The sequence below is a fragment of the Cydia splendana genome, chromosome 27 (genome assembly GCF_910591565.1).
Source record: "Cydia splendana chromosome 27, ilCydSple1.2, whole genome shotgun sequence".
NCBI lineage: Eukaryota > Metazoa > Arthropoda > Insecta > Lepidoptera > Tortricidae > Cydia > Cydia splendana.
In genome coordinates this window covers 1,051,681-1,063,574 of record NC_085986.1, presented here as the reverse complement: position 1 = coordinate 1,063,574, position 11,894 = coordinate 1,051,681, and the positions used below count along the sequence as shown (strand labels likewise).

The 11,894-nt window shown below is 41.8% G+C and overlaps 2 protein-coding genes and 1 long non-coding RNA gene across 3 annotated transcripts in view; 1 reads left to right on the top strand and 2 right to left on the bottom strand.

The window, feature by feature from the left end:
- LOC134803851 (uncharacterized) overlaps window positions 1-11,894 on the top strand; it is a 129,242-nt gene that overhangs the window by 29,327 nt on the left and 88,021 nt on the right. The window lies entirely within an intron of this gene.
- LOC134803846 (cullin-2-like) lies at window positions 252-9,326 on the bottom strand. The gene is made up of 5 exons (XM_063776674.1): window positions 9,033-9,326; window positions 2,570-2,772; window positions 2,026-2,173; window positions 1,248-1,418; window positions 252-560 (listed from the first exon to the last, which is right to left on the bottom strand). Exons 1-5 carry the CDS (start codon window positions 9,234-9,236, stop codon window positions 279-281), a joined length of 1,008 nt encoding a protein of 335 aa, XP_063632744.1. The 5' UTR covers window positions 9,237-9,326; the 3' UTR covers window positions 252-278.
- On the bottom strand, window positions 9,317-11,431 carry LOC134803847 (cullin-2-like). The gene is made up of 4 exons (XM_063776675.1): window positions 11,344-11,431; window positions 10,261-10,414; window positions 9,819-9,991; window positions 9,317-9,499 (listed from the first exon to the last, which is right to left on the bottom strand). The coding sequence occupies exons 2-4, from the start codon at window positions 10,277-10,279 to the stop codon at window positions 9,332-9,334; spliced, it is 360 nt and encodes a 119-aa protein (XP_063632745.1). The 5' UTR covers window positions 10,280-10,414; window positions 11,344-11,431; the 3' UTR covers window positions 9,317-9,331.

Sequence of the window (11,894 nt, the reverse complement as noted above, 5' to 3'; positions counted from 1 at the left end):
CTGAGGTGGTAGGGGCGAGGCGTGTATCTGGTCCTCAGTTCTCCCGTGCAGAGGTGGTGCAGCCAGGCGAGGCGGCGGCCGCTGAAGGAGGCGCGGTAGAAGATACCTGCGGAGTGCTGGCGCTGAGGTGGTAGGGGCGAGGCGTGTATCTGGTCCTCAGTTCTCCCGTGCAGAGGTGGTGCAGCCAGGCGAGGCGGCGGCCGCTGAAGGAGGCGCGGTAGAAGATACCTGCGGAGTGCTGGCGCTGAGGTGGTAGGGGCGAGGCGTGTATCTGGTCCTCAGTTCTCCCGTGCAGAGGTGGTGCAGCCAGGCGAGGCGGCGGCCGCTGAAGGAGGCGCGGTAGAAGATACCTGCGGAGTGCTGGCGCTGAGGTGGTAGGGGCGAGGCGTGTATCTGGTCCTCAGTTCTCCCGTGCAGAGGTGGTGCAGCCAGGCGAGGCGGCGGCCGCTGAAGGAGGCGCGGTAGAAGGCCTCGAACTGCCGCGCGGGGCGCTCTAGGGCGGCCGGGGGAGCTAGGGGCGCCATGGCGCCGCCCAGCGGCCACGCTCCGGCTTGGAGCACCTGACAAAGGTAATTTTAAGCTTAAAGGTCGTTTAAATCTATATTTTGTGATCAGTAATGTTTGTCAAGTGGACACAAATACAAATCAGCAACCCGCAAACGATGTACCTAATCCTCAAAAGACATAATCATATTAAAATTAAATTGACTTTAAAGTCAGGATCGCTCGCTTCCCTCGTAGTCACTTCTCCCTTCTCTCGTCATCATACTGTCCTAGAATACTGTCGAAAAATCCTCTTTCCTTCCCTTGTCATAAAAAAATGTTTTAAAGTACTAATTAACACTCCTCCTCGCTTCGCTGCCTGAGATTGTCACTGCTCTCTCAAAGTTGTTGGAACTTGTTATTGAGATCAGCTGAGACAAGGTCAGAATACACAGTCCTCCTCGCTTCACTCGTCGTCAGAATGTCCTAAATTATAAACTAACCCTCCTTTTTGCTTCACTCGTCGTCCAAATAACCTAAAATATTGTATAAAACTTCTCCTCGCTTTCTTCTTAGTCAAAGACTGTCCTAAAATACTATCTAACACTCCTCCTCGCTTCACTCGGGTCGTACCTGCACACTCAACCCTGGCATGCCCGCCTGGGGTTGTTCCTGCTCTCTTAGATGTTCTTGGAAGTTGTTGTTAAGATCAGCTGAGACTTACATCAGTATACACACTCCTCCTCGCTTCACTCGGGTCGTACCTGCACACTGAAGCCTGGCATGCCCGCCTGCGGCTGTTCCTGCTCTCTCAGATGTTGTTGGAACTTGTTATTAAGGTCAGCTGAGACAGCAACATCGGTGAACATGCGATGTAATTTATTGGTGAATTCGTAACCGCAGGCAGCTTTTAGACGGTTGATCATTGCTTCTTCCTAAAAAAACATCATTTAATTAATTATTTATTTATTTAATCTTTATTGCACAAAATATATACAACAATGTAAAAATGGCGGACTTAATGCCAACAGGCATTCTCTACCAGTCAATCATAGGGCCAAACAGAGACACCTACAATTACTAAATTAATTACTTAAGTAAAGACGCTAAGCGCGAAGAATTTCATACATAAACCCGCCATTTCTTATCTCTATTGTTAAAGTCACGAATTCTTGCCCGAGACAGTGAATATTTCCACTTTTCATCACTACCTACGTCTGTCTGTGTGTATGTATGTTCACGATAAACTCAAAAACCCCTGACATTTTCACTTAACTGTGCACCTTTAACGGCCGGTTAGCAATCGTTACAAAACTGACGGTCAATGTCAAATCCCATACATTTAATCAGGAATGTAACGGTTAGACGTTACTTAAACTTAAAACCCGACTTAAGTCGCGCTAGTTAAATGAAAATGCCCTCGGAACGGATTTACATGCGGTTTTCACCCATCAATACAGTGATTCTTGAGAAAGGTTTAGGTGTATAATTTGTTACCCGTAAGACGCCGGGGCGGGTCGCTAGTATATTTCTAAGCTTTACCTGTTCCATACTAGCAGACAGCTGATGTATGAGCCGCCTGGCCAGCGCCCTGGCGTAGTACTTCTGAAAGACGTCTTTGTCGTCGATGTACTTGAAAACCAAGATGGCGGCGGCGAGGCGGGCTTCCGGTTCCGCTTCGCTTCCGCGTCTGTCAATAAAAACGCTATTTTAAATCGCAGTTTGTATACAAGTCAACTAACTTTTGAGATAAGAGCGTCTAATGGCTACGGTAATCACTTACTAATAGGCAGGTAGAATGCTCGTTTGTCACTGTCAGTAGTGGTGTAAATAGACTCTAATGGCATTTATTCATCTTCTATCGCTATTTTATTACACTAGTCACTAGTGACACTAGTCAATACAGTTCATGTTAACGTTAAAAATTCTACAAGAAACATTATACAAAATATCCATAAAGTCGATTTTTTTTTTTAAGTTTCCTGTAAATAAAATGACCTAACTTATGGTATTAAGGTACTTTCCCAATATTCTTTTTCCAACACCACACTGTATACAGGTGGATGAGTAAATAAGTGAATGTTACCTCCTGAGCAGGGCGTCGCAGTATCTGGCCAGTAACTCGGGCGCCTTCGGCGGGCTGTTGTCGTCGGGTCTCGAGTTGACGACGCTGGAGCAGGCCCGGTCCAGGGCGCCTAGGAACGCCTGGTTATTGTCGAACACTTCGGCGAAGAGCGCAGAGTATTTTGTGTGGAGCGACACCATGGATGACACGAAGTGGGTGTGAGCCTGATAAAGAAAGAAATATAAATAATGTTATGTTTGTTTATTTTCACCACACCAACTCGGAAAGGCTTACTTTTTTTGTGTTATTGTGTGTATTTTTTTTATTAATATTATAGGTTTTTTATGTAATTCGACATTAAGGGGCCGGTATATGACGTTTTCGATTTAGACCTCACTTTGTCATAATTTGTTCAATAAATGTTTAATAATTGCATTAAATTACACGTAAATTTATTCACGAAGAAACCGTGTACCGACTTTTCATGCCATTATATTTTTAATTTGCTGTTATTCTCTACAAATCGACACTAAAAGTATCAAAAAATCAAAATATGGAGTTCCGTTTGAGACAGAAGCAAAACAATTTTGTCTTTGACAGTAATTGAATTATTGTATGATTTTGGAAGCTAGATAATTCAGCTACCAATTTATTATCGATTTATATTTTTACTCACAAAGACAACACAGAAATTCAATCTCAAATGTAAACTTTCGAACAATTTCCATACATTGACGACATCACTCAAAATTTTTCTTCAAGTCAGATGCCCGTTGAGGCTACACCGGAGCACACGTGTACTTCTTCAAATGAAAATGACAGCTTGATTTTCTTGCTTTTGACAATTATATTGTCATTAAATCATATACGCACACGAGAAAGCATACCAGTAGATAAATTGTATTTCAAAAAACCGGGCAAGTGCGAGTCGGACTCGCGCACGAAGGGTTCCGTACCATAATGCAAAAAAACAAAACAAAAAAAAAAACAAAAAAAAACGGTCACCCATCCAAGTACTGACCACTCCCGACGTTGCTTAACTTTGGTCAAAAATCACGTTTGTTGTATGGGAGCCCCATTTAAATCTTTATTTTATTCTGTTTTTAGTATTTGTTGTTATAGCGGCAACAGAAATACATCATCTGTGAAAATTTCAACTGTCTAGCTATCACGGTTCGTGAGATACAGCCTGGTGACAGACGGACGGACGGACGGACGGACGGACAGCGAAGTCTTAGTAATAGGGTCCCGTTTTACCCTTTGGGTACGGAACCCTAAAAATAGGGTACATAAATATCAGCTCGCGTCTCATTTAAATTTGATTTGCTGTTATTTACGGGTCATTATTGTTGAAAACCGCAGTAAACTATCTTAAAACAATACGATTACAGTCGAATTTAAGTATTATGTTCCTTCAAAACTCGCTTAAAATGAAAAAAGTTTAAAGACTCATCTTTACTGATTGGGATCAATTTTTATTATGCTGGTATCATTTTGCGTCATTTTAAACACGTATTTGACTTCTGTATGTCAATGAATTTTGATGACAACTGTAATCTTGTATTATATTATAGAACTTTTATCTTAAAATATTGCCTATTAACAGGAAGAGTTATGTAATTCGTATAAGTAATACCTGAAAGTCTTGTACCTAGATCTGTAATACCATGGAATGCGACGAATAAATTATAATGATTATGCCGTTCGTTCCGTCTATATGTATAATGCTATAATGCGTGTACGTGCTGTTCTCTGAAAATCTTCAAGAAAAAATAACGGCTAGACCAGCACTAAGTACTAGCAAGTTTTTGCGGCTTTGGAGACCGAGATGAAGCTTACAGGCCAATAGCGTTGTGGCCTGGTTATTGTTATGTATACCTATGTATCGAATGTTTTATAAATTTACTATAAAAAACAATGTTTTATTTCGATTAGGTCTACATTTTGTGCATATTGCATATCTGAAGTATTTTCGTACTAAACTTGAAACTTTCGTTGAAACTAAATAAAATTATTATTCCAAATGTACAGTCACCTGCAATTTATGTTACACAACGAAGGCCGCAAAAATATCTGACACGATCTTATTTGTAGAACCATAAGAGCATGTCACATATTTTTGCGGCCTTCGAAGAGTAGGTACCGTCATTACTCATTATCACCTACTTAAATAAATAAATAAATATTATAGCACATTCTTACACAGATTGGCTAAGTCCCACGGTAAGCTCAAGAAGGCTTGTGTTGTGGGTACTCGGACAACGATATATATAATATATAAATACTTAAATACATAGAAAACAACCATGACTCAGGAACAAATATCTGTGTCATCACACAAATAAATGCCCTTACTGGGATTCGAACCCAGGACCATCGGCTTCACAGGCAGGGTCACTACCCACTAGGCCAGACCGGTCGTCAAACTTTGCCCGCTTTTTTTTTTTAAACACGAATTTCTCAAAAAAAAAACACATCATATGACTTTTATTTGCTCAGCACGTCCATTGTGATCAAACGCATCAGTTTATGTGAAGAAATAATTTTTTTATCGTGTTTTTACTCATTTTTTTGCGTTTTAGAGGGCGGGCAAAGATATCCGGGGTTTTCGCCAACATTGCCCACGTCAATTTGGTATTCAAATACAGCTCGTATGATGATGATGTCTAAGGATCACTTAAAGGTTTTGGGCAATCCTACCATTCCCTGTTAATAAACTTAGCGATAAGTGTAAAAACTTTTAAATAAATTTGCTGGGCAATGTTGCCTACCCGTTTTTGCCCATTTCCAAATAAGGCTCGCCTAAGCATTTTACAAAGGCTAGGGTTGTCACTTTTGAGAAAATCTGTTACAATAGTTTAATGGCCAAAAATATGATTTTTGTTGTGTTTTCATTCGTTAACGGGATAAAACTAGTGATGTACCGACTATTGATTTGGCCGACTAGCCGACTAATCGGCGCTCGAATGGCCGATTAGTCGGCCGACTAGTCGGCCAGATCATTAGTTTCGTATAAGTTCAGGTAAAAAACAATATTTTTGCTCCTTTGGTTGCGCTATTCATCATATTCGCTTGGCTAAAAGGTGTTCCTACAGGTTCATAGACCTATCACAAGAATCCTCGTTCAATTTCTGTCTTTAGTTCTTTTATTTTGCGATCCTACGTAATTGCCAGTTAAGAACCTATCCCTGTGGTCAGCGTCTTTACGAGCAACGTGCCCTGTCTAAGTCTCTATACCATTAAAAACTGAATAATGATAATAAAAAATTGAAATTACACGAGAATCAGCTGAGATCGACCTGTAGAGGAAACAACCAGCCCCCCAACATACGATAACGGTCAAACGGTCAATTATATGAACAAAAGTTTTCGTATGCAACCCTGAATAGGTATTTTAGTAAAATAAACATAAAACGTATGGTAAATATTGACTGTTGATTTCTATTTTTTCTGTTTTTCTTTCACTAATAAAGTGCCGACTAATCGGCCATTTTTGCCGACTAGTCGCCGACTAATCGCCGACTACAAATTTGGCCGGATAGTCGGCTTTCCCGACTAGTCGGTACATCCCTAGATAAAACATCTAAATAAAGGATAATAAGACAAATTAAATACAGTATATATTTAATCAATCAATCAATCAATCATTTATTTCAGGCATAAAAGCCCATATAATTTGTTAGTAATACAATATAAATTAATCTTAATATGCTAATGTTAGTAAGTACAAAATTAAAATAGAATAAATTAAAGTAGAAATAATTATACTAAACTATCTTATATAATAAAGCAAAGACTGCCACATTCCAAACCACTTCCAAACACTACCGCTGTACGTGCATCAGCATCCAGTGGCGTTTATAAACTTATTTTAGTGTACAAACATAACCTTCTTTTACTTGCGAAGTTGGGTAAATTAGATGAAAGTGACAACCCTAATCCGTTTTTGGTGGTGGGAAATGTTGGTATGGATGCCAAATTACCGGATTACTTTGCCCACCGCTAAAACTTTTGTGTATTTAGGCCTTTTTAGTTTAAATCTCAATAGACATAATCTATGCTTCATGTGTTATAACTGAAACCCGGAAATATTTGTCAAAGGGTTCTCAATTTATTCTACTTGCATTCATTATTTATCAATTTTTTGCCCGCCGAAATATACAACACGCTCGTACTTGCATTCATTATTTATCAATATTTGCAAAATGTGACCAAGTGTGACAAGGAGGGGGAGGGGTCAAAAAACCTAGAAATTCGTGTGACGTAATTAATGGATGATCCCTAACAATCAAGTTATGCAGATACCGATTTCGTGAACGTATAAGTAGTAAGGTACCGCTATTGTTTAGCGATACCGATTATTTTTGAAGGTAAAACTATACCGGTTGAAATATAAAGATATTAAAATTACAGCAGGGACAACCATTTTTTATAGGTGTACCTAAACCATCATTGGCCGAGCGTTAGCAAAGGTCTCCGTTTCAGCTTGGGCAAAAATGCTTTTGTATGTTCTCCTTTGCAGATCACATTTCTCAACTGATTCTCGTGAAAATTTGTAACCAGGTTCGATAGAACTATTCTGTTTCGCTTTATCCGCCAAAATGGAATTGCCACCCTGCCGAAACTTTATTTATTTAAATTCCTATTGAATGGATTTTGCACCTTATGAAAAACCGTATAGAGTAGTAAATAACATTTTACATCTGACTTAATGACATCTTGTTTTATTCGCTTTAATTGTACAAAACGCGTATCTCGACAAAGCAATATTAGGTAGTAAAACAGTCAACAATCAAATGAATTAAATAGGTACGTCACGTGTGACATGAACAGACAAGGAAAGCAAGATTAAATGCATTGTTTCTCTTTCATCTTTAAATGGAACGCTTTTACCCTCAAAGGAGGCTAGTGGTCAATACTAAACTAAAAGTCCAATCTTAAAAAAACATGATGGGTCACTGACCTGTCCCAGTAAAGTGAGGTAGTGTGCGTGAAGTGCGCTTGTGTGTGAAATGGGGTAAATTTACAGAATCTGATATTTTACCCACCGCTACCGTCGCCTTAAGAGACCATATACATCTCTAAGTAATTGTAATACATTAGTTTGAATTGTTAGTTTTATTTTATAAAAATGTGGATTGATTGTTATTTTATTATTTTTGCTTGTATGTAAATTCAATGATGACGTGTAAAAGTGCCCTTGTGGCCTATTTGCTGAATAAATGTTGATGTTTGATGATGTTTGTTTGATTACTTTGTACTTCAAAAACTGATAGCAAAGTTGCATTTTATTCACATGTGAGGCAAAGTAATCAAATACAAATTTCGAGTTGTTTTCTTATGTTTGCTGGTAGAATTGACTTTTAAATGATGATTTTGGATGGTAAATATTTAATAACATTCATTTGGATTTGATTTGGTTTGATTTTGTTTGATATTTTACATTTAATATTTGCTTCGGGTTGGTGTAGTGAAAAATTTTGTGTTTCACTCAGGGGCAAATTTTGTTTAACCCTCGTGCTTTGAACCCTCGCAACGCTCAAGATTCCATATTTCGAACCACTCGCTATGCTCGTGGTCCAATTTTGAAATCTTTTGCATCCTCGGGTCAATATTAGCATGAGCGCTTAAACAACAACTTTGCCCCCTTGTAAAACAAATAACTATTTTAATAATTGGTGTTCTTAAATACCAAATAGATTTCAATGTATTTTATACTCTATGGTCTGTACCTGTAGTATTTTGCTATTGAATTATTTGAATTCATATGTTCCAATAAAGATATACAGGGTGCCCAGTAATTAATGGACAACCATCGACAGGGCACCTTAGGCTGGTCGAGAAAATGCACTTATAGTAAAAGTTTCGTGGTTTTCGAGATAATCGCACTTTTCTAATTGTGGTTCCTTGTTTCACTGTAATGATCGTTTAGGCCACAAATAAAAAGATTTTTACCTTCTGTTTTTTGAAAAATATTCTCAAATAGGCCTGCTAACCGATAAGCAATATAGTTTTTCAATAGCCAAGGTGTATTTTTAGTAGACCTTAATCCAAAAATATACATTGTACTCTAACATTTTCAAGAAGTCTGATCGCTTGTGGTGAAAAAAAAAATGTTTGGAGAACAGAGTGGCCAACTTTCCTAAAAATAGTTTATCTAATACTGATTCTAAAATAGTATCACACATGCTATTTACAATTTTACAAACAAAGATATGGCCTAGACGGTGATTAAAGTGAAATATGGTGCTAACTAGTAAAAAAGACAAAAAAGTTCGATTATCTCGAAAACCTTTACTAGACCTATAAGTGCATTTTCTGGACCAGCCTAAGGTGCCCTGTCGATGGTTAGAAGGTTGTCCATTAATTACTGGGCACCCGGAATGTCAGTAGTGGCCCATGATCCGTGCGTTTCGCCTTCGGCCGGAGGAGTGTGTACATACGACGCAGGTCTGTACTAGACAGAGATAGATGTGTAACTGACCTCATCTTTAGTATGCTTATGTTGGAGTAACTCCGTCCCATCTTTGGCACACTGGGCGTGGGCCGCGTCCACCAATGGGCGCAGCGCGTTCGCTCCGAGTGGCCGGAGGAGTGTGTACATACGACGCAGGTCTGTGCTAGACAGAGATAGATGTATAACTGACCTCATCTTTAGTATGCTTATGTTGGAGTAACTCCGTCCCATCTTTGGCACACTGGGCGTGGGCCGCGTCCACCAATGGGCGCAGCGCGTTCGCTCCGAGTGGCCTGAGCAGTGTGTACATACGACGCAGGTCTGTGCTAGACAGAGATAGATGTATAACTGACCTCATCTTTAGTATGCTTATGTTGGAGTAACTCCGTCCCATCTTTGGCACACTGGGCGTGGGCCGCGTCCACCAATGGGCGCAGCGCGTTCGCTCCTAGTGGCCGGAGCAGTGTGTACATACGACGCAGGTCTGTGCGGTGCTGCAAAAAAATATACATTTTTTTAGTATAAGTACAAATATTGTTTGTATTTTATTGGTATATATAAATGACAATAAAATTGCCCCAATTTGTCAAACCGATCTTTCATTGTTAAAATTCCAAAAAAAAATTGCCATAATTCCGGTAGTATTTAGAGTAATGTTCATAAAACCAACTGTAAAAACAAACAAATATAATAATAATAGTACTAGCGACAGCAAATATAATAATAATAATACGGCTTCGCGGCAATTGTGTCAGCGGTCTTCAATCGGGGGAACATACATAACATGAAGTGCTAGTGCTGTGGGGGTGTCACCTGAGCGTTGTCGGGCCTGGTGTCGTCCGTGGCGTGTTTGAGGAGGGTGGCGCACTCGGCGTGCAGGGCGGGGAGGTGCGCCGCCACGGCCGCTCGCTCGTAGCATCCCCTGACTGCTTCTGTTGAGGATGAGTGGAGAAAACGGGCCCCCAGGGCTACTTCACGTTGGAGACCTGAAAACAAGATTTATATTAAAGTCATGATTTTTAAGTCAATTTTTTTTTATTAAGTGCGAGTCGGACACGCCCACCGAGGGTTCCGTACTTTTTAGTATTTGTTGTTATAGCGGCAACAGAAATACATCATCTGTGAAAATTTCTGCTGTCTAGCTATCACGGTTCATGAGCTACAGCCTGGTGACAGACAGACAGACAGTGGAGTCTTAGTAATAAGGTCCCGTTTTTACCCTTTGGGTAAGGAACTACGGAACCCTAAACATTACCTTGTAAGACATCTCGCATGTAGTGTGAGATATCGCCGGCGCGCAGTAAGTCCGCCGCGAGGCGAGCGTGGGCCGCTTGGGCTTGGGTCAGGTACGGCTCTAGGACCAATTGCTGGTACAGGGCGAGGGGAGCGCGTACTCTGAACGATTGTACCTGTGGGACAAGGATAGAAATATTAATAGAAGCAGTCTGTAAAACAATACAGTCATTCGACGAAGCCGTCTAGACAGGGCAATCGTGCGGGGTGCAAGGGGTGAGTCGCGCGCACCCGAGTTGCATACATCGCCATATTTTAGTAGATCGGTACTACTTATAGGGCTAGAGTCATCATCGTCTTCCTCGCTTGTCCCGGCATTTTGCCACGGCTCATGGGAGCCTGGAGTCCGCTTGGCAACTAATCCCAAGAATTGGCGTAGGCACTAGTTTTTACGAAAGCCGAAAACACCTCGCGTGATTTGTTGATAACCCCCAAGAATCAGCAATATTTTATAAGCACGTGATCCAACAAAGATTAAATTCTCTTACGTCGTCGTCAATAAGTTGATAGCGCGATATAGTTTAACAATGCCATCTAGTGACAAATCAGCGAATTACTTACGTCTACAGCGCCATGCGGCGCAGTACATCGGCGTGTTTCGGGTCGGGTGCGGAGGTGCGAGCCTCGCTGAGCGCGGCCACGATACGGATACGGACACGATACGGACACGGATGTGACGGGGTGATTTAACTTTGCATAATAGCAAGCGTATAAATATAACTCACGTCTACAGCACTATGGATGGCGCGGCGCAGTACGTCGGCGTGTTTGGGGTCGGGTGCGGAGGTGCGCGCCTCGCTGAGCGCGGCCACGATACGGATACGGACACGGATGTGACGGGGTGATTTAACTATGCATAATAGCAAGCGTATAAATATTACTTACGTCTACAGCGCTATGGATGGCGCGGCGCAGTACGTCGGCGTGTTTGGGGTCGGGTGCGGAGGTGCGCGCCTCGCTGAGCGCGGCCACGATACGGATACGGACACGGATGTGACGGGGTGATTTAACTATGCATAATAGCAAGCGTATAAATATTACTTACGTCTACAGCACTATGGATGGCGCGGCGCAGTACGTCGGCGTGTTTGGGGTCGGGCGCGGAGGTGCGCGCCTCGCTGAGCGCGGCCACGATGCGGATACGGACACGATACGGACACGGATGTGACGGGGTGATTTAACTATGCATAATAGCAAGCGTATAAATATTACTTACGTCTACAGCACTATGGATGGCGCGGCGCAGTACGTCGGCGTGTTTGCGGTCGGGCGCGGAGGTGCGCGCCTCGCTGAGCGCGGCCACGATGCGGATACGGACACGATACGGACACGGATGTGACGGGGTGATTTAACTATGCATAATAGCAAGCGTATAAATATTACTTACGTCTACAGCACTATGGATGGCGCGGCGCAGTACGTCGGCGTGTTTGGGGTCGGGCGCGGAGGTGCGCGCCTCGCTGAGCGCGGCCACGATGCGGATACGGACACGATACGGACACGGATGTGACGGGGTGATTTAACTATGCATAATAGCAAGCGTATAAATATTACTTACGTCTACAGCACTATGGATGGCGCGGCGCAGTACGTCGG